Source organism: Notothenia rossii, assembly GCF_949606895.1.
Source record: "Notothenia rossii genome assembly, chromosome: 10".
In the NCBI taxonomy this organism is placed as follows: Eukaryota; Metazoa; Chordata; class Actinopteri; order Perciformes; family Nototheniidae; genus Notothenia; species Notothenia rossii.
The window spans coordinates 36,182,512-36,209,503 of record NC_136908.1 but is presented as its reverse complement, the minus strand read 5'-3'; the positions used below and the strand labels follow the sequence as shown (position 1 = coordinate 36,209,503).

Sequence of the window (26,992 nt, the reverse complement as noted above, 5' to 3'; positions counted from 1 at the left end):
TACAATAAAAGTGGCGAACAAAGTGGTGACTTTAAGTTTTTTCTAACAAAAGCCGGAAAGAGTTTTGTCACTCCACAAATGTGCATCACAGTCGGTGTTTATTAGAACATTGCATTTACTGCATGTGCATGTTCCATTGAAAAGTTTGACTGTTGGTTCTTTTAAATAACAATATTTTGATTTAAAAAAATTAATAATATTTTATTATGATTATATATGAGGCCATATAATGGACATTCATAGTGTCAATTCAAATATGAATTGCTACAAATAGTTAGATAAAGTGAATGTGGCACCTCTGTATACTGTTAATTAGATATCCTAACTTGGTTAGCCTGCTGAATAAATGATCCGGTACATTTACTCGCTATCATATTTTGTCAGTCTGTACAATCAGTTGAATTTAATTGATTTTCCGATTCATTTTTTTGGGAAGTATTATATTATATTATAATATATATGGTTAAAAGAAAGAAATAAGCAATACTTTGTTTCCCAACTGTTTATAACTGTCTTTCTATCAGAAAAAGTAAGTATGTCCTTCCTACTTCCTCTTTCCCTCTCACTTCCTCAGTGTGGGAAGATGTTGGAGCTGAAATCAAGGCACACGGCCCGTATGAAGGATTTCCGGCAGAAAGCAAAAGACTGGGCCCAAAAAGTACACCGGTCGAGAAATCAATCGAAGATATTCGATAATTCTGCCCTGGTGGTAATAAACATTTTATTTTATTTTGGTCAGCCATTGAAGGTTACTGTCCCACAACATTAGAGAAATATTAATTGAATCCATATTGTACAGGGAAGGAACAACTTTTGAAATGTCATTCAATTATGTGTCAAGATTTCATTAACCCAAATGTATTTGCAATATTTCAATAATTAGCTAGTATAAATATAAAAAACGATAACTTGACTTTAGCCCTGTCAACATTGTTTGCCACTCATCCCCACCCCCCAAAGCAATTTTAGACTAAATGTTCTGACTCACCAACCAACATCAAAGAACTAGTAGCGATGTATGGTATCCTCACGTTACCTACGTTTAAGCCAGAAGGTCAAACACCACACAGATTAAAACCTACTGCCAACCCTCACTTACACTCTGCACCTGCATAAGAGGATTTTACTCTCCATAACAGCAGTAGGCAGAAGTATGTCTTCCTCATTTCAAAAGGGACAACAAAATACATAAGGCTCTAGAAATAAAGGCAATGTTTGTGATACACTCTTTAAAACATTTTCACAACACTCTCCACTCAGCTTCATGTTGGGAATATCTGAGTAATAGAACGACCAGATGAGATAACAAATTAAAAGACTTTGTGTGAGCCTTTGGACTGTAGTAGTTAGTTTTCCTCAAGTTCGTTTTTCTTCGTGTGCACAGATTTCCTTAAACTAGCTTATTTTGCAGACAGCTCTGCTGCCAATACAACATGTTGAATCATCAGCAAAGGTTGTTGGGAATGGCAAAAAATGCCAATGATGCGGGACACACCACAAAAACATAGCCGACGGCCAATGCGGTGTGGTTAAGAGGTGTCTCCTTTGGTTCACTTGTAATGTGGTAGAGTGAATATAACTTCATGGCAGATGCTAATGAATGGCAAAACAGAACAGGAACACAATTGTCTCTTTAGAAAATAGTAGTGGTGTTGCTCTGATGGTTCTCTCTGATTAAGACACACTATAGAGAGTGGACTGCCAACTCTCTTTTTTTAAAGTCTTGCCTTTTTAACACTGCCTACAAAATCTATCTCTGTCTGTATCTATTTGTGTGATGTTTGTCTATATGTTTTTCTTTGTTTTTAAGGTCGAAAAACTGAAGGCCCTTGGGTACTTTCCTCTCCTCTTCTGGGGGAAGTACCACAATAAAAATAAGAAGTGGACGGCCCAGCTCCAGTGCCCCTTCGAGCTGCCACTGGTAGCCCATGCGGTCCTGGAAAAAATGGTTTGCCTTTTTGAAGGCTTTTTAGAAGGTAGTTCACTAGGGATGTAACGATACCAAAAACTCACGGTACGATAATATCGCGATAACAAGTCCACGGTACGGTATTTATCGCGATATTGAATAATAAAGGGAAGAAAAAAAAATCATAATTTTTTTTTTTTCAATAAAACATTTTTTTATTCGGAAAATATTTCTTTATTACATAATAAATCTGATTTTTACAGCCTTTTTGTAGGATAGCAGTATTTTAAAGTGTCAAAAACAAAGTGACAGTAACAGACTGGAACAAGAAAACCAGTGTTTTTGTACCTACTGGTACTACCAAACAAAGTAAGCATTTTCTTTATGCCACTGCATCTCACAAATAAACAAGGACATTTAATAATCAGACCCTGCAATAAAATAAATCAAGTTTCACTTTAGTTTTTCAAGTAACTCAACTCAAACTCACTAGTCACTCACTCAGCATCATCAGACAGGTTTTTAGGAATATGAGAATGTCCACATTTCCAGGTATTTATAAGCTGGGGTGTTTGGGCATTTACAATATCCCCTGCTCTGGAAACAACTCTCTCGCTTGGTACTGATGTTGCTGGGACACCAGTGGTCGCGTTAACCGAATATTTTATTTAACAATGACGGAAAAATCTGAAAGCAGTCTGTCATTTTGACAGATTAGAACAAACTCGGAACAGCGCCAACGTTTCCCCGCAGCGAGGCTCTGGTGTTATGCCGTGTTATGCATGCCCTCCAAAAGGAAATGATATAGTTCCCAAACCGTACTTTGCCGTACAGATCAATACATGTCTGGGAGGTTTTGCTTCACGCTGTGCGCGTCCCGCGAGGTGCATGCACACACGGCATAACACCGCCCCCCCCCCCCACCCCCCGTTGACAGTTCACGAGCATGCTCTATCGTGAACTGTTCAGACCCGACGGGTAATAAGGGATTATGACGGATATTTTACGATCCTGTCTGTCAAAATGACGGACAGCGAAAAAGTCTAACGCCAGGCTTATTGACATGGCGAGATATAACTATATGGTTGGTACTTGTCAATGTCTCTAGGTGTGTAAATGTAGCCCTGTAAATACGATGTCCTTTTGTGTTATCTGTTGTTTTATTTTCATGTTGTAACCTACTTGCTGCCATGTTGGACAGGTCTCTCTTGAAAAAGAGATCGATGATCTCAATGGGACCACCTGGTTAAATAAAGGTTTAAAAAAAAAAAGTGTTTAAAAAAAAAAATATTTTTTTTAAAAATTATTATTTTTTAAAAATCGCGGTAGATTTTGTCAGTCTCACGACGGTATTGGGAAATTTATTTACCGCGATACCGCGATATTCGGTATATCGTTACATCCCTATAGTTCACAGCACATTCATGATTCTTTATTAAGTTTAATCCTGTATTGTGTACCTATCCAGATGGATCAGATAGAAATGTCAGTCAGATAATATTTTAGACAACCTAAATTGGTTTTGGGCAATTATTTATTCTTTTTTCTTTATTAAACTTTAATATTTTTTGGTTAATCATATTTTCAACCCTGCACTACATCTTTAATGTCTTGTTCGTCTGCTTTGTTTAACTTCAAAGCATGGGATCCTGAGACAGAGGGTCTAGGCCAGCATGAAAGGACTGGAGAAGAAGATGACCAGACAGAACAGGGGGAGGGAGGTGAAATGGATGAGACTGAGGGAACTACTGAGATGCAGGAGATGGAGACAGAAGGGGACATAGAGACACAGACAGACAGATTAGCGAGTGAAGGACTGGAGAGAGGAGAGCTGGAGGGACAGAAAGACTCAGAGGAAGAGTTTGGACCGGTGGTGGCAGGAGAGATGGAGGCAGGCAAGGAGAAAGAACAGGTGGTGGAAGTGGAGAAAGAAGAGTTTGAGGCAGAGAAAAAAGCAATCGACAGGTAGGTATCAATATAGAATATATGATGTAGAACAATGAGGGAAATCTTGACTCTATACAATATGAGATACAGAACGGTTAAAAAAAAGTGCCAGTGTAAAGCAAAAGTAGCACCACCAACTGGCCTCTAAGCCAGAAGATTTTTCACTCTTTGCTTTTCCAACTTTTTCTCAAAATGTAAGTGTTCTCGCAAGTACTTCACTGGTTTGCAAAGCACACACCACATGACTATTGCAATTAACACTTGTTTTTTGTTTCTCTTTATAGAAAGAGAGCTGTTAAAATATCAGCAAAAAAGAAGCGAGGCAAGAAAAAACAAAACAAGGAGGAAGGTATGAAAAAAAATACAGGCATTACAGATCTGTAATAAAAAAAATATACAACTTTTGACATAATAGTAGTTCTTTTGATTCCTAAAAAAAAGCTTTGTGGCACATGGAAATAATCTGTGGTTCACTATGTGGTCATTTGTGGTACCCAAGAGGTGCATTATGTCATATCAAGTATGGGAAAATTATGACATGCATTTGTTTGAGGCCTTACAAATGGTGTTTTTCAATTTGAAAACCCAACTTAAAAGTTTGCAAGACCATACATGATATCAAGTTTTGGATTTATGGACAATTTAATTTCATGTTTCTTTACAGTGTGTGAATATCACAGCAAACTGGACGCGTTTCCAGTGCAATCTGTGTCAAAGACACGTGAAAGTAAGATTAGTAGCTATATTGTTTGCATGAAGTACACAACAGGTATGGACCTTCAACACAACAAACATAATAGTTTTCAAATTGTTGGATTTTGTCAGAAATTCAACAATTACATGTTGAGCTGTTCTCTTGGAGGTCTTACATTAATCCAAACATTTACCATTTTAAAATCCTGGGGGATGAAATGCAATGAAGTATTGAATTATAAATTAAAATAATTAATATTTAGTTGTTGTCCTCTCTTCTGTTTCAAAGGGCTGTAAAGAAGTGCTGGTCCATTGGATGCCCTGCCCTGCATGGTAAATTCAGATTTCTTGTTTAACTCAATTGTCAATAAATTGACAGTTCGGCCTAATTAATAATGGAGTGTAACGGGTACACCTGTATGTTTGTATACCTTATGTACGCCATGTGATCTTTGTAGTGTATCTGTGACTCTGGTTGTTCTATATGTATACCTGTGTTTATGTGTATTCTCTCGACTGCCCAAGGCAAATCTCTCCCAAGGGAGACAATAAATCTCTATCTATCTATTTAAGAAGTCAGTTTTGCCATGAATTGTGAGTTATTTAAGTTCATGTAATAAGCACCTGCACCATTTTAAGTTCAGAAATCCGAGAAATCAGGGTTTCTTTGTAATTATAGACTGAGAGAACTTAAAGAGGACATAGTCTGTTAATTTCCAGGTTCATTAGTATTACGTTTTTCCTGCTTAAATGTTCAAAAAGCTCTTTATTGTTCTCATACTGCCTGTGCTGCTGCACCTCTTTTCACCCTCTGTCTGAAACCAGAGCCAGCCGCTTGGATACGTCCTGCCCCTTAGTCTATTACGTTTAATGTAGGAATTAGTTTCAGTCAGGTGTGTTGGAGAGAAACTCTGGGGGAACTTTTTCTATTAAGCTTTTGCAGTCCCTTTACATTCACAATTACGTAATCAACACACTTCTGGAAATGGAAAACCCCAAAAAGCACTATTGGGCCCTTTTTAATATGTGGCATTGGTGATAGCCTAAAGAGGGATGTAGCTTTGTCAACACCTAAATCTACTGTGAAGTGTGTTTTTACTAATAATAGTTACGAAGACTTAAATGACATGCTAAATTGTGACCAGCTTGAATGTCAACAATGTCCAATAAGCAGTTATGGTCATCATTATTGTTGAAGGAATCAGGTGAACTGCTTATCATAGAATTAAAATAATGCAGTATGGTTTGGGGTAAACAACGTTTAAAACACTGCTGTCCCACAGACAACATTTTAAAAAAAAAACACGCTGAATACGTTTCGGTGGTTGGAAGCTTAGCAGCATAAGGATCACCCTCAGTTTCCTTGGAAAGTCGGAACAAGAGTAGGCACTAAAGGCCCGACCGACAGGCCTAGCATCCAGGATTTGAAAACAGACCGTTATGTGTATGGTCCTTCTTAGGGTTGAGAAGACATTTGAAAGGATTTTGTATACTCAACATATTTCCGAAATTGAAAAAAAATGTCAAACTGTTTTTTTTTTGCCTTGTTTTTCTTTCAGCAAAAAGACCTGGCCACCATCCTGGGAACAGCACATGAATATAAACATGAAAGTGTCCTAAATATTCGTTGTGTTGTAAATTATGAAGTTCTGTTGACGAACTAGTTCATTTAAAAAATCTCATATATAAATCATATATATTTGAAATCAAAATAGAAGTATTTGTTTATAAACATCTGTTTCATCATTTACAGTGTTAGCAAGGCACTCACCATATTGTTCAATACAGTCGTGATTGATACAAGTTATGATTGATAAAACTAGTAAATCTGTCAGATTAAACCCGAAGACAATAACCCAACTTTGTAGGCTGTTTTTTTTCCTCATTGCTATTGATATCAATTAAGAAATTAACTTATAGCTGGTCAGGGTCAGGAACTTTCCAAAAACGACAGATCTTATAGGACAAAGTGTATTGCTCACCTCTGTCCGGCAGAAGCCTCTTTCAAGTGTAGATTCTGAGACCATTTAGGAAGCCAGCCTCAAGTATTTTGAATAATTGATTGTTTGATGGTAGGAGATCTTTAAGGTATAAAAATATTTTATGCCTTCAGATGTGGGCTTTATACCTTTTTTAACTACAAAATACACAAAAATATACACTGAGGGTCAGGATTAGATAACACTGCTGTATTCAACCCGGTATCAGGGCAAGACGTGAACATGTGACGATTTACCATGCTGGGAGACGTGAAGATGTCACGATTTCGTCCCTTCAAACGTGACAGTTACACGGTATTGTGAACATGGAGAACCAGCGGAGAAATACCCGGAAGTGCCAAGCAAATAAAATAATACTTTATTCCGAGTGTGCTTGCTTTTCTCTTTGGAAGTCATCACTGTTGGGGAAATATTTTCCAAGGTCCATAACTTTGACCCAGTTTATCAGTTCAAACTGTCCTGACTGAGCACACGCACCTGTAACCTTGGCCGCTGTGCTCTCAGTGTTCTGTCTCCTTGTTCCTGCCTGTTGGATCAGCTGATAGAGGAGTTATGATTATATCTTGTTATGCACGATGTTGATTATTCTCTCTGGACTAGCTAAATACATGGGTCTAGGGTAGAGTTCTTCAGAATTGACGTGGCAACTCTACCGTGAAGTCAGAACCTCTGGCTGCTGTGACATGTGATGTGAATTCTCCGGACGATTCTCCTAAATAAACCATCAGTGTTTGACATCAAAGCTCCTGCTCTCCTCATGTCTCTCTGAGTCCTGACTTTCCATTGCTACAGAGGTTTCCATTACAATCACATAAATGCATTGTAATACACGGTTCGGCTGCATTAAATATTACACATCTGCCATAGTTCTTTATTTATAGAGCCCTGACGAGAAGACCTCTGGACAAACTGAATAACTGCCGCCGAAACTGAATATGTGACGAGGATCATAAATATATCAACAATTAAACAACATCTTACATTTATTTTCACAAAATACGTCTCCTTGCAGTAAAAATACTAATTCGGCTGAATTTTATATTTGATATATATTTGGTAGATAGGCTTTATTTACCCCATAATGGTGCACAGCTAGATAGATAGAAAAGGACACCTAGTGGTTAAAGCACGCTATTGAATATTTTAGGGGGAAAGTAGAAATGATAGAAATATAGAAAGAATAGAAAAAATCAAGAAGATGCTGTAAGTGATCTTTACAATAAAACTGTTTAGTGCCGGATGTACACAGATATTAATAGGAGGATGTGCAAAACAGACAAACTAATAAGGCACTATATGTATTTGACTCTTATAAGATGTAGGTAGATAGTATAATGAATGTGCAGAATATGACAGTTTATTGTTGAGGAACCTGCAACCCAAGCTTTTCATTCATTGCATTACGTTTTTTATATAGTTGTGTATATAATACTGTATGTAAATAAACCGAAATCCTGAAAGGGATGTGCAAAATAGCCATTATATACAGTCTTTAACACTAGGACCACCAGAGGACGCTGTATACCTAAAACCGCCAAAGGGTAAAATGTACCCGCTATAGATTTTCAAGGTACAATGTTATTTAATTTATCATACAGAACAGTGAGTTTTGATTGCACAGGGATGAAACTTATACCAATAGAATCTGTGGACTCTCAGCTTTTCATATGATATAGTTTGTGCAGATAGCATGAAGTTTAAAATATGGCTAAGAGTGCTGATTTAAACGCTTGGTGTTAGACTTGTGTTTTGTTTAGGTACAAATCTCTCTATCTCTCTCTATCGATCTATCTGTAATGTTCTGTTCTATGAACATATAATTGTCTACATAAATAGACGACGCGGACTACTTCTCTCATTCCGAGTGTCCATCTTTCTTCAACTGGCACGTAACCTAAACCCATGCATTACGTCCTCAACGTGAGCTCAGTCATCCAAGATCTTGTATTCTCCAAGATGTTACACTATCTATAACTATCTATCTGTCTATCTCTCTCTCTATCCATCTATAAATATATCTATCTATCTCTCTCTCTCTCTCAATCTATTTCTCTATCTATAAGGAACCGCAGTAGACAAAAGGCGTTGCTATAGCAACACGTCATGTTTACGCTGCATTTTCTATGAGGTAAATATTACCCGCTGGCGGATATAGGTATAAATGGCATTTTTTTGGGCGATTTTTTCAATCTGACTTCATATTGACAATTGTTAACAACAGAGGGTGCTACATAACACACTTTCAGGAAAAGTCACGGACTGGGAAACTTTAATATGTTATTCAACAAAAGTTACATACAATCAAAAAACAGCTGCGGGTAAAATTTACCCGTTGGCGGTTCTAGTGTTAATTAACTATTAGTAGAGAATAACAAGTAATGAATATACCTTATAGGGATCTGCAGATAAATGTTTAGTCTTTTCAAGCACCAACTATCAAATATCTCGCCTGATTGTTGGCACTTGACAATCACCTTCCCTGAATTTTACTCAGGTGTAACTGAAGTCTGATTTAAGGGTTGTTTATATTTCACATCATTAATCAGAATGTGGTCTAGTTAATAAAACATAATATCAAACATAATATTACTATTAACTTTATTGTGAAATAAATACACACAGCATACAATGCCATAATAACATAATTTGTATTATTAGTGTAGGACACGTATGCATGTATAACATCTGAATATGTGTAGTTTTATTCAAGTTTTCACATAATTTTACAGGATATTGCTATAATATTTCACATTAATATCTGATTTGCAGACAGAAAGGTATATCCGTCATGTAACGGTAAGCTATTGAAATTCTGATTCCATAGTTGTGTCTCCCATCACCCAAAACCCCTGAATATTCTCTCAACTCAGTAATTACATTCTTATATTCAAAGAAAATAAAAAAAATACAAGTCCCTGTCTGTCAGCTGTGCACCATTATGGTGTAAATACAGCCTATCTACCGATTGGATCAAATATAAAAGTCAGCCGAATTAGTGTTGATACTGCAAGGAGAAGCATTGTGTGAAAATAAATTGAAGATGTTGTTTAATTGCTAATATATTTATGATCCACGTCACGTATGTTTCGGCGGCAGTTCTTCAGTTTGTCCAGAAGTCTTCTCATCAGGGCTCTATAAAGAGAGAACAACGGCAGATGTCTAATATTTAATGCAGCCGAACCGTGTATTATAATGCATTTATGTGATGACTTCCAAAGAGAAAAGCAAGCACACTCGGAATAAAGTATTATTTTATTTTTTAAAACATGTTTTCAGATTTCATATCGCATAAACACCATATCCCAACATGCTTTGCGGCTAAAACATCCAATCAGCTGAGGATCACACGTCACATCACTACATCTGTTTCCGGTATTGTGTTTATGACGGATGTATTTTGTTATACACACATTCCTTCACATTTTAATTTACATTAAAGTATTTCGCGAGGCCTTCTAAAAATGTTTTAAATATAACTAGGGTTGTAGTTGAAGAGTTTGTAAATTAACATGAACCAAAGCTGTTGCATGGCAACGCAATCGCACAACGTCACGTCCAGTATTTCCACAACCACACACATCGATTTAATACATTTAAATTTGTTTACCACTGGTGGATGAGTTTTTACTATGGGAGATATTTCCTATGCATGGCCTCAGATTAGTAAGCTTTTTAAAATAATGATCCAACTTGGATGTTTTAATGGGTATTGGGTACATTTTTGGTAATATTTGTATTAAACTTTATAACCGATAGTAGCCTATGACAAGTGGTGACTATGTGGTTAATATTGTTGAATTGTTACTTTGATGTACTCAGTGTTAGGGCTTTACACATTACAACAACGTTACACTGCCAATGTCTGTCTTTATTATCTGACCCTTTAAGATGTCCCTTACACTACCAGTGCTTTTTGGAACAACTGTTGTCCCTCTCCCGATCCTCAACATAGTTTCTAGTTCGTTATGAATTATGTTACACATCCAATATCAATCTCTGTTATAAATGACTGTAACCTCAGTCCAAGCTAATTATTTAATGTGTGAAGACAACTCTATAATGTAATAACATATCAAGTTGGTATCAGTAAATATTTACAGACATCAGTTATGTACAAAATCCAGTTTATTACTATTTTGGTAAGATAAAAGAGCATATGTAGCAAAACACAGGTTACAATATATGATAATGCACATGACAAAGTAAAGAAAAGAAGAAAAGAGGTGCTGCAGCACAGGTAATACAGGGCTCTCAAGTTTTGAACAGAGTTCAGAGTGAGATTTGGTACTCCAACTTCTGGCTCCCCTCAAAGTTCCCATGAAGCCCTCTGTACCGCGAATGTCAACGGGGGGGGGGGGGCGGGGGGGGGGGGGGGGGGTGCTAGTGGAGTATGAAGCCCTCTGTATCGCGAATGTCAACGGGGGGGGGTGGTGCTAGTGGAGTGCTCGCGTCTCAAACAAGCGTAGTTTGTTTACAAAATTGCGGCACAACTTGGTGGGCGGTACCCTGGAAAGAAATCTCTGCGTGAGAAATACAAGGTGTGGCGTGTGAGCGTGTGAATGGAGTGAAATCCGAGAGCTCTGGTAATATGAGAAAAATAGGAATCTTTCAACATTAAAGCACGGAAACATGTCACATTAGAAGCACTCATTTGAAACTCAAATAAGCTAAATATGTCCGCTTTAATGTAAAAACTACACACTTAATCAAATCCAGACGGAAACATCTACATGTTAGCTCGCTGTGTTAGCTTGCTAGTGTTGTGCCTGTTAGCTAGTTAAACATCCCCGGGTTAGTTGTTAGACTGCTTTGTGTTTGGTGTCACTTTACTACCTTTTTATTCACTTAAAACAGTCAGCTAGCTGAAATCTGATTATTAAGTCAGAATGGCAGAAGGGAGCTGTGAAAATGAAGAACAGTAAAGGCAGATATATGGACACAATATGAACCTTAAAATAAGCATAATATGTCCGCTTTAACTATACTGCATAAGGGCACCAAGTAACTTTCCACAAGTCAAGTCCCTTCTTCTGCGTCATCTTCATCATCTGAGCTGTTGTCACTTTGCCAGTCTTTTTCTTCTTCCATGTCCTCGTCCTCGTCCTCCACCAGCCAAGGACTGGGTTCCAGAATTCCTCTGTAGGCACCTGCTACTGTCTGCTGTTTGAGTCTGAGGTCATGCAGATTTCTCCTTAGAAGACACATAAGGCCCTTGTACCCCTCCTCTGTGATTCCATTCGGATAGCCTACAAGTTATATAGCAAACATATAAATTGTGAAAATTATTCAGAGAAAACGTATTTAGGTCAAGAAAGACTAGAATGCAGTCAGACTCAAATAAAAACAAACAGATGGATAAAATCTTCTTTAAAGTGTGTTTGCCTTTGCTGGTTTGAAAAACATTGGCTTATGTATTTTAAAGTGAATAAATCCATGTGGTTCACTTACTTCCTGTCTGTGTGATCAATGAAACTGGGGCCATCAGTGTCTGGACCTTTGATACAGAGTCCTTGAGGTACTGAAGGTACTTGAGGTGCTGCATCATCTCCTTCACAAGGATCTGCTTTTCTTCTGTCAGTCGTGACAGAAGCATTTGTTGGTCAAACAGCCCCTTCTTAGTGAGAATGTCCACACCGTCTGAGAATGAATATAAACATTTCACATTAATGAACACATTTTATTACTACAGTTTTGTAGATTAGAAGTAAAATCTTTATACAGCACCTCTGTTGGGTTCCTGCCAAGGCCAGATCATGCTCTCTGCAGATTTGGTTGAGAGTTTCTCTTGGTGTCAATAGGGTCACCATCAGGTTGCTGGTTGTACTTGTGGATGTCTTCTAGCAACCTTTTCTTTTCTTGGGCAACCTTTTGGACAATCTTTTGACGCCTTTTGTTACGATCTGTAATGAGATTAAAACATAGATTACAAAAGAGCTGACGGGATTTAATCAACACAACCAATAAATGTCCCAAAATGCTTACCATTTTGTCTTTAAAGGTAATGCTTTTTCTGGCAAATGTTCACAAAGAGTGCTTCTATTGAGATCTGCAAACAACCAGCATCGGCAGGACTGGCTGATGCACTTCCTAAATGAATAAGATAAAAAGAAGAAAACAAGTTTCAAACACAATCAAGGTCAGTGTGCACATCGCACACTAACAGGCACACTGACAGGCACATTAACAGGCACACTAAAGGACAAAGTTTAATTTGGACAGCATTATTTAGTTTTTATGAACCTACTCCATCTATGTATACGTCAAAACAGTATTGTTCTTACTTTTACTGGCCCACTGTTTGACATCATCACCCCACAGTTCTAGCATGTCATCAGAGCAATTCAACTGGTCCTGCATTTTCTTCAGGCTCTCAGTTACAGCCTCTGTCTTTTCTGCTGTCTGCAAAATAGCAAAACAGAATCATGCCATTTTATAAAATAATTCAATGAAAATAAACCAAAAGTATGCATTTTAAGGAGGAAATTAACACAATAACATATTTAATGAATTTCGTAGCTCTAGTCCTGCACCACTGCAATGTCTATATGGGGGTGTAATTTTTATATATATTGGGTGGACTTAAATGTCAAATTTTACAGCTTAAAATAGTTATCTCCATTTCAATACACAAACATACTTTTTTGAATCTAGAGGACATGGCAATGTGGAGGCCATTCTCTTTGCGATGATTCCAGCCCATAGCATGGACTGTGAGCATGTCAGTTCTTGCTGTGAAGAAGAATATATCTCATTACAATGTTATAAAATATAAATGTGTACATTTACAGGAAGGCAGGGCCCAAACAAGTTCACAAACCTGACTTGGCCATGTATTTAGTTGTTAGGCCACATCTGGATAAGAAGCTGTTTACTCGTTCCACTTCTTCACCAAGAGTGGTGCCGGCACCCTCCTGGTTCCGTGCATTCCAAATAATCTAAAGCATGAGGTAATCAATGTTGATGCAAAGTCTCATAACAACTCATAACTTAAAACATTCTCTTGGATCAGTTCAGACTCATGTGTAGTGGTCAGATTTACCATTAATTGTTGTTTAAGTAATTCAAATCCTCACCTCGCATTTGGTGTTGTGGGCTTTGGCATGCATCACAGACAAGCAATGTCTCATTTCCTTTAGGGGCTGAAGATGAGGCAAGGCTTCTGACACTTTTACAAGATATGGTACATACCGACACGTCACGTCTATATCCAAAAATGAGGTACTCTGGAACTCTTTATGGAGAAACATCGGATAGGCAAAGATTTCTCCTCTATACATATTTAAAGCTTTTAAAAATAGTGAGTACAAAGCAGATTGAAGGTAAGGCTTCAGATTATCTACAAATATTTTAATTGAAAATGATCAAGACAACTACCAACCTTTGAGAAGAAATCCATGCCTACACACAGTAATTTCAACACCTTCTTCATCCAACTTGTTGACTCGCTTAGAGGTCTCCCTTGCTGCTGTCCAGTGAGATTCCCCACACATTGCTTTTCCTGCAGTCTACCAAAGTAAATCGTTTTTAGAGAATCATTATCAGAAGTTATTTCAAAACACTGGATGGTGGGACCAACTGACGGTATTATCAAACATATAAACTATTACACACAAGTGTTTTGTGCTCGACTGCCAGATTCACCTGGATATGCAACTCCCTGGATAATAACAAACCCGTTTTTGGATTATTGGAAGGCTCCAAATGTGTAATATATTCTAGATTAAAATTTAGCTGTTTTTTCAATCCAGTTTTACAGCAATAATGCTTGTGACAGTTTGACCGCACTGCTAACCTCATCACCCTGTCATCTGGTCTCAACACTTCTATCCCATCTCCAAAAAAATATGAAGGTCACTGTGTTACTACTATTTTAACTTCAATTAGTTATTAAAAAAGGTGAGATACATTTTGCTCTGCTTAATTTAAAACTTACACTTTTGACAGCCCCTCGAACATCCTCCACAAAAGTGGAAACCTCAGAGTCTTGGGCTAAAAACACTCCGTCAAAGAAGCCTGGCTCTTCACTCCTATAAGAAAAGGAATTATAGATAACCACTCTAGTTACAAATTGAACATAGTAATAATAATAATAATTATATTTAAAGCACATCTTTCAAAACAAGATTATAAAGTCTAACAGAAATATTTTAGATTCAATAGCTGTAGTTTTAACAGATGTATAACAGGAAAGAACTATAGCTACTAATTGCTCCTGTGGGGATTGTCCACTGTACTGTCGCTTTGGATAAAAGCGTCTAACAAATGACATGTAATGTAAAAAATAAATAAAAATAGCAATCCCAATGTCAAATTAAAATACAAGGACTAAGGACAATTGCTGTGTCAATGTAAAAAACGTACTGGTTTGTTTTCTGGAACCTGTAAAGTTTCCTATTGCCATCTACTGAAACAGCCACCATTTCAGGGCTACAGGCTGGACAGACAAATGGCTCTTTACCCAGAAGTTTATTCTCTTCAAATGTGCAGTACACATACTGCAGAAAGCTTCTCTGAAAAGCATCTGCATTCACCTTGCCAGTCTGAAATAAAAATACATTATATATGTTATCATATTTTGTATCATATTTCGCTCATCCATATTTGGCCATAAATATATGTATTATGATAATACATGTATTTGTCTTTCAGCTTCACATTTGTACTTACTCTTCCAAACTGCTTTGTTCTCTGGTCCAACATTGCAGTAAAGGCTTGTCTAGACATTCCTGGAGCTGCCGTCTTCATAGCCTCAAAGGAATGGAACAGATATTGGTAGAACAGGGTCTGTGCTTGCATGGTAGCTGGCCAGTATCCACTCCTAACCAAGTCATTGAATTCTGGACCCCATTTCTTAGTGCAATGTTTGCATGTTAGCTCTGGAACATTAAGATCTTAACGGCATAAGAACACATAAAGAAAAAAACAATAAGAATGAATTAGAGTAAATGTATTAGTTAAAAAATACTTTTAAAAAAACAATTTCACCAAAACCTACCATTTATGCACACCAATATGATAGGTCTACCAACAGAGACTGCAACATCGAAAACTTCACAAGAACATATCCTTGAAGGAACGGATGTTGGAAGCAAACAATCTGCAATGTCAAAGTACAATCAGGATGAGATTTAACAATGTTGTAAGCAAGCACTATGATAACAGAATGCAATTTGAGATTAAAATTAGTCTTTTTGTGAGGGGGAAAAAAGGCTGATCAATTAAAAAAAATGGGACACTAACCTTGTTTAGAAATGATGTATTTGCCATCCTGGAGTTTCACAGACTCTGTTGGAGGAATGTACTTGTAAAATCAATTACAGGTGTTTTGCCTACTGTGCAGAGTGTTTTTTATATGAACCAAGATATCACACTCTTTACAAAACCACTCTGATGGCATACATTCCTCACAACGGATGACAGATTCTTCCAGGAGACAGTGATTGCAGGTCATCTTGACGATATTCTTAGTTATTAATAAGTTGTCAACGTTCTGTGGCCTCACCTGTTGCCAACACTGTTGAAACTCTTTTTGCCGTTGAGTCCAAGATGACAATGGTGGCACAACATCTTGCTCCTTAATGGTCTCAGAGTCCCGTAGAAGGTCTTCAAGTCTCTGCATATTAAAATCTTTAAATACAGAAATATAAATACATACCATGAGGAAAACATTTCATATGAAACATACCTTATCTAGAAAAAGTCTTCAAAAGCAGCTTTTTTCTTACCAGGATCTTGGTAGCTTAGACATGATGTTGTTATGGTGGAATTACTGCATGGAGGAGTACCATCTGTTTGGGGGGGAAATTATTCAAACCCATTAAACAGATTATTTTAGCTAATTGACAAATTTAAAGAAATGTTACAAAAACACCAACCTTCAGCAAACATGAAAAATATCAAAGCTCAATGTATTTTTGCATTATCATGTCATTTACATACGCTTATTGGTTTTAGTCCTTAGTCCTCTGACAAAATCGATGTGCAAATATATAGAAATTTGAAGTATAGACAGCATTATTAAACCAGTGGCTACTTTAAATCACATATCCTGACTTTGATTAAATTCATAAAATGTAGACTAACCATTAGAAGAACTTTTTTTCCTTCGTTTGCTGCTGGCCACACGTTGCCCATCTTTTTCTCTCTTCCACCAGGTCACTTTTGTTCGTGGTTTGTCTTCTTTTTGCGTCTTCTTTAAAAAAAACAAGAAACTTGCCTGTGTGTCCTCAACATGCATCCCCAAGCAGCAGATTGTGCTTGATCATAGGTGTAGCTGTAATTTAAACTAGCCTAATATTAAGTGAATTAAAGTTTAGACCAAAATCAGCATTATGAGGGAAAGGTATGATTAAAATGTTTTGGTAAAGGGCATTGATGTTATTATATTAGCAATGGAGGAATAAGAGTATGTAGATCTCCTTTGAAACCCTTGGCTTTAATTAATAATTCAGTTATTATGAATTCCCAATGTATAACATATCATCTTCAGATGCATGTTTTTTGGTAACCTGTACCTGCTAATGCGTTTTTACTTTTGGTTAATGCAAAGAATATACTGGATCATGTATCGGCGAGCGGCTAGTAATGTCTGTTTAAATATCAACATGACAAATATCTGAGCAGATCTCAGATCGGCTCGAAGAGTGAATTTAAGCTTTAAAACCCAAAATACTGTCAAAAAACTGAAGAAGCCCCATTCTATTTACAACATGATCAACTATGTTACTATCGATTGATTTTAAACTGCAACAGCTCCATAAAACGACAGACGTTAGCTAAGGCTAACTCGATGATGCTGACTGAGCAGTTCAACTAGCGGTTTAACTAGCAAATAATTTGCACGCGTAAGCTTGTATGTCGACACATGGTGCTTTGTAAAGTGATGCAAAAGCTGAAATCATTTAAAAAACACTGTAAATTTCTTTATTACATTACAGAAAACGGGTTTACCTCGAGGAACTTCGTGTCAAGGAGGGTTCAATGTCGTCGTCTTCTTCTTCTTTTAATGGCGAATCGCCTTCTCGAATTGGACTGCGCTGCGTCCAGTGGACCTTTAACGAAACGTGCTATGTGGGAAACACCATATCCCAGCGTGCACTACAACATCCAATCATCGAGCTTGAACCGGGCTGTTTGTTTCCGGTGACCTTATTTTGAAAATCAGTTCCTGACGGACGGCTAAAAGCCCAATATTATAGAATCAAACGAATAAATAAAAACAAGGATAATAGTGTGTTATTGTTGAGTAAATAACAGTGTATTATTTAGAAATGGATAACAGATTCTAAGGAAAAAAAGATAAAAAACAATACAGATTTCAGTATTTTGAGGATCTGAGCCCCATTTCTTTTCATCACGGACGGCAAAAAAAGTCAGACATTATACGATTACAAATAAAATCAATAATCGTGGCTTGATATTGAGTAATAACATGTTTTTATGGACCACACCGGTCTTCTCAGACACGACCGTATCCATTTGCGTCTCATATGCACGGAAAACTCGGACTCAGAACTCAATGGGAATAGTTGGCGTATGATAGGCACGCAAAATCGGACTTTAGCGTATCTATTGCACGCATTTTCCAATGTGTAAAGTCGTGTCATTTGTATGCAGACTGAAGAGAGTGGGTTGAAATAACAGGGTGTGGTTTAGAAAATAATACAAAATTAGAAGGAAAAAACGATAAAACAATACAGATTTCAGTATTCTGAGCCCCTACTCTCCCCATAACTGACAGCAACAAAAGTCCTACATGATTAAATTAAAATAAAGAAGTAAAAACAATAAGTGTTGTGATATATTTATTTTAATGTCACCTCATATATTCGTGTGTGTTAAATTTGAAGGGACAAAGTACATTTTTCCTCTTTTAAATATAGCGCAATCGTCTTTTCTTCCACTTTTAGGTGTAATCAAAAGGGTGTTTTTTTGGCTATCTGTGGTTAGGCATAATACAAATGAACTTTGACATCTGCTTTGCAGTTCCCAGAATATCAGGAGAGTGTTAGGGTCTCTCTGTTAATCATCCACTGTTTTTGCAATGAACAGGGGAATTCCCAGATACATTTTCAGATATAAGGCAGTTAAAGTCTTGTAGAATGAATCATTTATCTCCTACAGACCCCAAAAGAGGCCTTGAGAATTGAGTCAAACAGTTACCGAGGCCATAGTCCTTTGTTCTCATTTTTAAATGTATTCATTCCAGAGAGCTGACTTTGGGGTGAAGGGAAGTTCAGGGAAGCCATTAAGCCACAAGAATAATTAACTTATGTTGGTTGACTGATTCGGTGACTGTCATGGGACGATGGCGTTTGGATATTTACAAATATGGCTTTCATAGAAAAAAACAGGTGACTGTTGTGTGATAAGATACATGATAGGATGTGTGTGTGTGTTGAAGATGTTTAGGGGGAATGAGTATGTGTCCTGTCAAAGAGTCCTCTGTCATGACTCCAAATCATTGATTGGGGGATCTGCCTAAGGGCAGAGGGACAAACACACACACACACGCGCACAGAAGCAACAGATGGAATCAACAAACTGCTGACTCACTACCTGGGGTCCCTCCCAGAAGTGAAACCGACCAATGGAACAGTGCCAACTCACTGGCTAGCTCGCTCAGAAGTGAACCCGCGAATAAAGAAATAGCTAGGAAGGAGCAAGCGACAAAACTCCTCCCCACCTGTGTATAAATGTTGTGATTATTTTGAAGATCGGCGCTCTTGTTTCTGACTGGCTGTCGTGGTACGTATATCACACGGTGGTAGAACCTGAGCCCGGAGTACTCTGCAGAGTGCTTCGTGATTAGGTGAATAGGAGATTGGGTGATGTATTGTATGTTTTTACCATTAAAGCAGATTATTGTTTAACCCTTATCCTGGTGCTTTGACTTTTCCTTCTTTTAAAACAAACTCATAGAGGAACGCGAGAAGCAGAGATTCTGCCTCAACAGTGTGGCTTGATATTGAGTTAGAAAAAGGTTGATAAACGCTGTGAGAATGGATCTGCGGGTAGCATTCGCTCGCGATCTCAAGTCGTCTACAACATACGTTTAGGGAGCTATATAGAAGCCTATGGACATCCCGGAAAGTTGAAAATGTACGCTAAGGGTCGGCCCCTTGCGTTGGAAAAAGCCGACACAGGGGACTTGACATAACGTCAACATAGGCCGACCTGGGAGTGAGGATGTGTTGGTTTGTCGGCATTGTTCAACTAAAATTGGTTACGCGGCGGGCAATACATCAAACTTGCACACTCATTTCAAAAGGCATCACCCGAACGTGAATATCACCGGTACCAAAAGAAAAAAGACTGAAGTGCAAACCCAACTCCCACTAGCATTTAAGCCTCCACCACTTGCAAAAAGTTCAGACCGAGCCAAAGCTATTATGTTGCTATGTTAGCAAAGCGCTACCTGTCTGTATCTGCTACCTCTGTCCCTAGCGAGAGGGTGTTCTCCACACCAGGAGATATTGTTAGTGCCAGCAGATCTGCCCTTTCGGCAAGCAATGTGCACAAGTTAATTTTTCTTTAAAAAAACATGAAAATACAATGACAAACAAGTCATAATGTCAAACTGCTGCTTAGGTACTAGTACATTACAGTTCAAATACAGATTATTCCAGTTAATCGAAATGCTGCACCTTAATTTTTATTTTATTATATTTTGTATTTATTTGAGTGAATATTCACAGTTTAATAATAATTAAAAACCCAAAACTAATAGTTTATGTTTTGTGAGTAGTAGCCTACAGTAAAGTTCAAATACAGATTATTTCAGTTTATCGAAATGCTGCACCTTAATGTTTATTTTATTATATTTTGTATTTATTTGAGGGATTACATTATTCACAGTTTAATAATAATAAAAACATATATACAGTATATATATTTCATGTTTTGTGATAATATTTTCTGCTGTACATACCGAACCGAACCGCCACCTAAAAACCGATGTACGTACCGAACCGAAATGTTTGTGAACCGTTACACCCCTACCGGGTAGGCTTGCCTACGAAATGAGACGGTCTAGCCTACGGAGCGCTTGGTATTTATGTCACGTGATACGTGCTGTTCGGTTGCGCTGCTCCTGCAGCCCGCTAGCAAATTAGCTTACAAGCTAACTCAGCTGAAAAGGATCCAGAAACGTTACTTTTACTTTAACAATTTTTTGGAGATCACCGACGGCGATGAAATAAAGAGAACCATGGCCAGGTAAACATACCTGCCAACCAGGGGCGGATCTAGAAAAATATTCATGGGGTGGCAAGAGGGTGGCAGGAGAATTTCAGGGGTGGCATCCCCTGGCAGAAGTATATGCTGATTTAATCGCAGTCATATCAATTAATGTTAACTTGGAAAGCCACAATATTAATATTTTAACTAAATAACATTTGGTGACACTATTGTGGCACATCAGTAAAGCCTTAAATATAAATATATAAGGTGGCAGGTGTAATTTAATTAATTTTAACTAAACAATAACTGAATGAGTTTGTCTCACTCTTAGACCAGCATAGGTACCAAATCTATGCAGACTGCTGCAATAAGTACGTTAATTAACTGTCTCATCGATGTGTGTCTGTATGAATATGATATTATTAACAATCATATACTTCCTATCAGCTGTCAATCACTGTTATGATTCACATATTCAGTGTTATTATTAAATAAACTATTTTTTTTAGAGGAGTTAATGATGAATGTTCCTCAAGATGCTTGCTCACCCTCCTTCAAATTTGAAAGACAAGTAATTCCGATCATAAATCAAAATAATCAAAAGAACAGTTCAGCGCCCCACAACTTCATTGCAAACAGTTACAACCTTGACTTTACATGAGAGAGAACAAACATTAAAGAAGTGACTAACTGCATCAGTTAGGGTTAAAAAACGTGTATTCAGCTAAAACATATACATCGCTGCAGTTATTATCCAGTGGAAAGCCCTTACCTACTGGCCTAGTTAAATCAAAGTGGTTACTTTAGTTTGGCTGGGCAGTGTAGTTTTACACACCGTCTTATTTGACTTTCTCTGCACTTAAAACTGTTTTTTGGGAGCAGACTCCCACAAAGCAAAAAATATATTCACACACGTAAGGTCATCGTCTTAACCGTTTATTATGCTCATCGAGTCATCCGTGAGCAGAGCATCAAGTTGGCATGCCTATTACATCTGAATGAGGCGATTACCATCGTGTTCAGCAAAACGCCTCACAAACTGATTAAGATTTAAAGCTATGGTGCATTTTGATTCAATGCTGAGTACAGCTTGAAGAACATATCGAGGATTAAAAAACTAATGTCACAACAGGACTTAGAAAAGCTTGTCCATGCTTTTATCTTTAGTAGACTCGACTAATGCAATAGTGTATTCACAGGGCTGACAACAAAATCCATCAGAAAACTGCAGCTGATTCAGAACGCTGCTGCACATGTCCTCACTAACACTAAAAGAGTGGATCACATCAGTCCGGTTCTGAAGTCTTTACATTTGCTTCCAGTCGGCCAAAGAATTGATTTTAAAGTAGCTACTATTGCTAGTTTTTAAATCATTACATGGTTTAGGACCAAAGTATATTGTTGAACTCCTGCATAATTACGAGCCATCAAGGTTCCTCAGGTCTTCTGGGACGGGTCTGCTATCGGTTCCGAGAGTGAAAACAAAAAATGAAGAGACAGCATTTAGCTATTATGCCCCGACACTCTGGAACCAACTACCCAAATCATGCACGTCCGCAGAAACGCTTACTATTTTTAAATCAAGACTAAAAACTCTTTGGCTGCTTTTAATTGAGATGCTCATATTCACACTACAGTAGGCCTATGCCTTTTAAACATATTGTATACCTGTGGTGTTTCTTTTTATTATTTTATTATCTTTGCTTTGTAATGCCTGTTGTAAAATGCCATTATATATGTGTTTTTAATGTATGTATTCCTAAAAAGTATTTTAATTTGTTTTGTAAAGCACTTTGAATTGTCGCATACAGAAAAGTGCTATATAAATAAACTTGCCTTGCCTTGCCTTGCCTTACGTTACAGCCAAACTTGACAGACTCTTCTCTGTCATTGTAGACCGCAAACACCTCATTCCTTCCGTCTACTTGGATCCAAAATGCTTCTCGTTTTGCGCTGTCCCCCGTTCAAATGAAATCGCCGCCAATCATATTTCCAGGCTCGCGCCAGGGGTTACAAGGCTCACGTCTTGTGCTGCATTCACTTGCACTCGAACATTAGAGATTTTCTCTCATAAATGTCCGATGAGCCACAACTTTTCTTTCAAAACAAAGCTGCTAACTGGGGTGGCAAGGCATTTTTCTGAGGTGGCAGCTGCCAACCCGGGCCACTCCGTAGAACCGCCAGTGCTACTGTTAAATATGTTCTTTATTCTCGCGTCCAGGAGAGAAGCTTTAAAATTAGACTAAATGGAGTCTCTGAAAAGATTCAAATGGGATACTTTAATTAAAAAAGGCGCGGTAGTGTTACAGACAGAATATTGTTCCGGCAGAAAACAGCTGTGATCTGGCTCTCTTGAGCAAGAAGAGAAGGCCCATCCCCCGTTCGGTGCCGTTATATATCCTCGGCTGGCTCCTCCCCGCCAGCCGGCTCGCCTCGTCTCTAATGTCCGTTGTTGCATTTAAACAGAGGATTGGTACTTTTCACATTCAATATATGCTTAACCCGCCTTTTCTCCTCATATTCTCTTTCATCACTTTTCATGTAACACATTCTAAACGCTGTAATCAATACTCTAAAACATACAGAAAATACTTCACGGCTGGTTTGGTTTCCGGATGTTGTCACATGCTACTCTCGTCTGTAAACAATAATGTATTCAAATAAACTGTACTTTCATTTAATATTCAGCATGGTAGTATCTCGACATCTATAGTTGTAGTGTTAAATCAGTAGGTTTTGGTTTGCACCACTCCATGTCATTTCGCTACTCAATTCACCTCTTTAGGAAATCGTATATTAGCCACATGCTAAATGCTAACCGTAGATGAAGGATTTTCAGAATAAAAGCTTAACTGCTTGTGCACAAGAATTTCTGGTTTTTCAGTATAAAAGAGCGTTTAAACTGACGGTATGTTTAAGCTAAATTATACCATCAAAAATTTGATTTTAATTTCTAACACTACCTACCGATTTGGGCGGTAGTCTACCGCTTTTGACGTGTTTCTACCGCCTACCGACTTAGCTGGCTTTCCCTACCGATTTTCAATCTTCCCAAACTATAACAAATAAAAATGACTCTACATAGACACTGGACTCGACTTTTGGCGGACACCGTTTGCAGCGTGTCTGTGATCCCATCATACAAACAATCCTCTGTGTTTCTGAAAGATAAACAACGTGCAGACCGGGGGTAACGCTGCCTTTCCTCTGCACCCCCGGGGCTGATAATCACTCCCAAATGAGTTTAAGGAAACATAGACGAGGCATTTGAGTACTGTACTATTTCCCCGTTAGTATCAGTGTCTCGAAAACACATGTTGGCGACTGAAAGACATCCAGTGTTTGGTCTTTTCCTGAAGCATCATTCACCTACAGCAGGGGTGCCCAACCAGTCGATAGCGATCGACCGGTTGATCGCGGAGAGATTCCCATTCGATCGCGAGATGTGTCTAAAAATAAAACAACAATATTCAGTTTTATCGTTAATGTCCTATAACATAATCTTCCTGGGCCAGAATAATGCACTTGAACGCATCAAAGCTTTGTGATTGGCCGGCGTGACCCCATGTGTCAGGGCGTGGCTGGTGCAGTGGGCACTATAGAGGTTTCTCAATACTCTAACTTCCCCTCCTCGACTCTTCGGTCCTCCGGTAGTGACCCGGAAATGGATTTCAGCATGCCATGTTGAAGGACATCTCATTTCTCTAAATGCACTTCGAGGATCGAGCATCGAGGAGGCTCTCTGGAGGAGCTCAAACCGAGGAGACACTGATGCATCCTCCACGGCTCCTCCGCGGATGCATTTCCGGGAACGGTGGAGGCTTGACGCACGGCCGGACTTATCTCAGCCAATGACAGCTCTGCATGCATCCCCTGGATATTATTTTAGAAACTGCTTTCATCGCGACGCGATGTTTACAGTGAGAACAGCTGTGCAGAAAGCAAAGCAGTGTGTAAAATATATATCACTCAGTTTAACAGGCCTACATTACTCTCTGTATTTGTATGCTGTAGTTTAGTAGATATCTACGAACAAAGAGTCGATATTATATATAAAGACCATTTAGTGCTTCACATAATAAAATGCACAACGGCTGTAGCCTGACTATGCTTTAGGAGCTGTAGGTGTGTGTGGTGTGTAGGTGTGTGTTGTACAGTGCGTAGATGCGGCGGGCAGACGGGTCTCAGTTGGTTTGGTGTCCTATGCTTACTTTTAATACTTTTAATACTAATTTCAATTCCCCATTTTAGCGACCAGAGAGACGTTATTATGAGAGTGCTCTCATACTTGTTTGATTCTGAAATGTTATATATTTATTAGGCCCGGGACTCGATTAAAAAAATTAATCTAATTAATTACAGGCTTTGTAATTAATTAATCGCAATTAATCGCATTTTTAATCACATAATAATATATTGACCTGAGAACAGTGAGAAGCAATTTTTTTCACATGGATTTTAGTATACCATTGAATAATGACTGAATACATAAGCTTAAGCAACAAAACATTGTTTATTTTTTTCTAGGTGGTACTTAACAAAGACCAACAGAAAAGTGCAATTTTTGCCATAAAGTGTAGCAATAGCATATTTAGGAATATAGTACATTTCAGAGATTCAGGTAGCCTATAGGTAGGTAGACCTTCTGTAAACTATAACACTTTGTTTTTTAAGTAAAACACAATACTTTCAAGTACATTCAGAACATTGGAAACCCTGACTATTAGAAAACATCTCTCTGTTGCTTCAGAGGCCATAACAGACTTTGTTGATTTACCAACAGTTGATTTAAAAAATCTAATCAATTTCAGTCCAACTCTCTCAATAACCTTGGCCAAAACAATAAACAGTTCAACATAAAGTGCCAGTTGCACCAACAATCTAATAAATAGTTTAACATAAAGTGTACCATTTAAAATAAAATAAAAAATGTGCCAGTGATTGACCTCAATCCCTCCTATTCTTCCAATATCCTGATGAAAAATATTTATATGTGTGTGTATCCGCATCTGTAGCCTATTATTGTCTCATTATACCGCACTGTAGATTAATTAAAAGTAAATATATACATTGGGGCAAAAAAGTATTTAGTCAGCCACCAATTGTGCAAGTTCTCCCACTTAAAAAGATGAGAGAGGCCTGTAATTTTCACCCTAGGTATAACTCAACTATGAGAGACAAAATGAGAAAAAAAAATCCAGAAAATCACATTGTCTGATTTTTAAATAATTTATTTGCAAATTATGGTGGAAAATAAGTATTTGGTCACCTACAAACAAACAAGATTTCTGGCTCTCACAGATCTGTAACTTCTTCTTTAAGAGCCTCCTCTGTCCTCCAGTTGTTAACTGTATTTATGGCACATGTTTGAACTCGTTATCAGTATAAAAGACACCTGTCCACAACCTCAAACAGTCACACTCCAAACTCCACTATGGCCAAGACCAAAGAGCTGTCAAAGGACACCAGAAACAAAATTTTAGACCTGCACCAGGTTGGGAAGACTGAATCTGCAATAGGTAAGCAGCTTGGTGTGAAGAAATCAACTGTGGGAGCAATTATTAGAAAATGGAAGACATACAAGACCACTGCAAATCTCCCTCGATCTGGGGCTCCATGCAAGATCTCACCCCGTGGGGTCAAAATGATCACAAGAACGGTGAGAAAAAATCCCAGAGCCACATGGGGGGACCCAGTCAATGACCTGCAGAGAGCTGAGACCAAAGTAACAAAGGCTACCATCAGTAACACACTACGCCGCCAGGGACTCAGATCCTGCAGTGCCAGACGTGTCCCCCTGCTTAAGCCAGTACATGTCCAGGCCCGTCTGAAGTTTGCTAGAGAGCATTTAGATGATCCAGAAGAGGATTTGGAGAATGTCATATGGTCAGATGAAACCCAAATAGAACATTTTGGTCAAAACTCAACTAGATGTGTTTGGAGGAAAAAGAATGCTGAGTTGCATCCAAAGAACACCATACCTACTGTGAAACATGGGGGTGGAAACATCATGCTTTGGGGCTGTTTTTCTGCAAAGGGACCAGGACGACTGTTCCGTGTAAAGGAAAGAATGAATGGGGCCATGTATCGTGAGATTTTGAGTGACAACCTCCTTCCATCAGCAAGGGCATTGAAGATGAAACGTGGCTGGGTCTTTCAGCATGACAATGATCCCAAACACACCACTTGGGCAACAAAGGAGTGGCTTCGTAAGAAGCATTTCAAGGTCCTGGAGTGGCCTAGCCAGTCTCCAGATCTCAAC

At 38.2% G+C, this 26,992-nt stretch overlaps 3 protein-coding genes and 1 long non-coding RNA gene across 8 annotated transcripts; 1 reads left to right on the top strand and 3 right to left on the bottom strand.

Moving 5' to 3' along the window:
- The first annotated feature begins 564 nt into the window (after positions 1-564).
- LOC307022011 (uncharacterized protein) lies at positions 565-6,150 on the top strand. Of its 2 annotated transcripts, XM_079654582.1 has the most exons (7): positions 565-709; positions 1,811-1,976; positions 3,550-3,874; positions 4,141-4,205; positions 4,521-4,583; positions 4,839-4,882; positions 6,109-6,150. In XM_079654582.1, the coding sequence occupies exons 1-6, from the start codon at positions 584-586 to the stop codon at positions 4,844-4,846; spliced, it is 753 nt and encodes a 250-aa protein (XP_079510708.1). In that variant the 5' UTR covers positions 565-583; the 3' UTR covers positions 4,847-4,882; positions 6,109-6,150. The 2 variants fall into 2 exon arrangements, with proteins under 2 accessions (XP_079510708.1, XP_079510709.1); XM_079654583.1 differs by lacking the exons at positions 4,141-4,205; positions 4,839-4,882; positions 6,109-6,150 and having other exon boundaries at positions 4,521-4,577.
- A 5,127-nt stretch (positions 6,151-11,277) lies between these two features.
- Positions 11,278-12,166, bottom strand: LOC307023198 (uncharacterized protein). Its single transcript, XM_079656309.1, has 2 exons — positions 11,998-12,166; positions 11,278-11,795 (listed from the first exon to the last, which is right to left on the bottom strand). The coding sequence occupies exons 1-2, from the start codon at positions 12,140-12,142 to the stop codon at positions 11,566-11,568; spliced, it is 375 nt and encodes a 124-aa protein (XP_079512435.1). The 5' UTR covers positions 12,143-12,166; the 3' UTR covers positions 11,278-11,565.
- On the bottom strand, positions 12,163-15,389 carry LOC307023197 (uncharacterized protein). 4 transcript variants are annotated; one of them, XM_079656307.1, is made up of 9 exons: positions 15,217-15,389; positions 15,008-15,089; positions 14,483-14,576; positions 13,623-14,054; positions 13,367-13,484; positions 13,187-13,278; positions 12,831-12,948; positions 12,532-12,636; positions 12,163-12,449 (listed from the first exon to the last, which is right to left on the bottom strand). In XM_079656307.1, exons 4-8 carry the CDS (start codon positions 13,824-13,826, stop codon positions 12,542-12,544), a joined length of 627 nt encoding a protein of 208 aa, XP_079512433.1. In that variant the 5' UTR covers positions 13,827-14,054; positions 14,483-14,576; positions 15,008-15,089; positions 15,217-15,389; the 3' UTR covers positions 12,163-12,449; positions 12,532-12,541. The 4 variants fall into 4 exon arrangements, 3 of the variants coding, with proteins under 3 accessions (XP_079512433.1, XP_079512432.1, XP_079512434.1); XM_079656306.1 differs by having other exon boundaries at positions 14,911-15,089; positions 15,217-15,381; XM_079656308.1 differs by lacking the exon at positions 15,008-15,089.
- Positions 15,390-16,080: 691 nt separating this feature from the next.
- LOC307023199 lies at positions 16,081-16,719 on the bottom strand. The gene is made up of 3 exons (XR_013803629.1): positions 16,633-16,719; positions 16,275-16,337; positions 16,081-16,176 (listed from the first exon to the last, which is right to left on the bottom strand). It is a non-coding gene; the product is annotated as an uncharacterized lncRNA (long non-coding RNA).
- Positions 16,720-26,992: the final 10,273 nt, after the last annotated feature.

Coding starts and splice junctions, on each gene's coding strand:
- LOC307023197 (XM_079656307.1), bottom strand. CDS start 13,826: ATGTATAGAGGAGAAATCTTTGCCTATCCGATGTTTCTCCATAAAGAG. Junction 13,279..13,366: donor TAAATACATGGCCAAGTCAG/GTTTGTGAACTT, acceptor TCTTCTTCACAG/CAAGAACTGACATGCTCACA. Junction 12,949..13,186: donor TGTCCTCTAGATTCAAAAAA/GTATGTTTGTGT, acceptor GCTATTTTGCAG/ACAGCAGAAAAGACAGAGGC.
- LOC307022011 (XM_079654582.1), top strand. CDS start 584: ATGTTGGAGCTGAAATCAAGGCACACGGCCCGTATGAAGGATTTCCGG. Junction 1,977..3,549: donor TTTTGAAGGCTTTTTAGAAG/GTAGTTCACTAG, acceptor TTAACTTCAAAG/CATGGGATCCTGAGACAGAG. Junction 4,206..4,520: donor AAAACAAAACAAGGAGGAAG/GTATGAAAAAAA, acceptor GTTTCTTTACAG/TGTGTGAATATCACAGCAAA.
- LOC307023198 (XM_079656309.1), bottom strand. CDS start 12,142: ATGCTTCTGTCACGACTGACAGAAGAAAAGCAGATCCTTGTGAAGGAG. Junction 11,796..11,997: donor ATTGATCACACAGACAGGAA/GTAAGTGAACCA, acceptor TATAACTTGTAG/GCTATCCGAATGGAATCACA.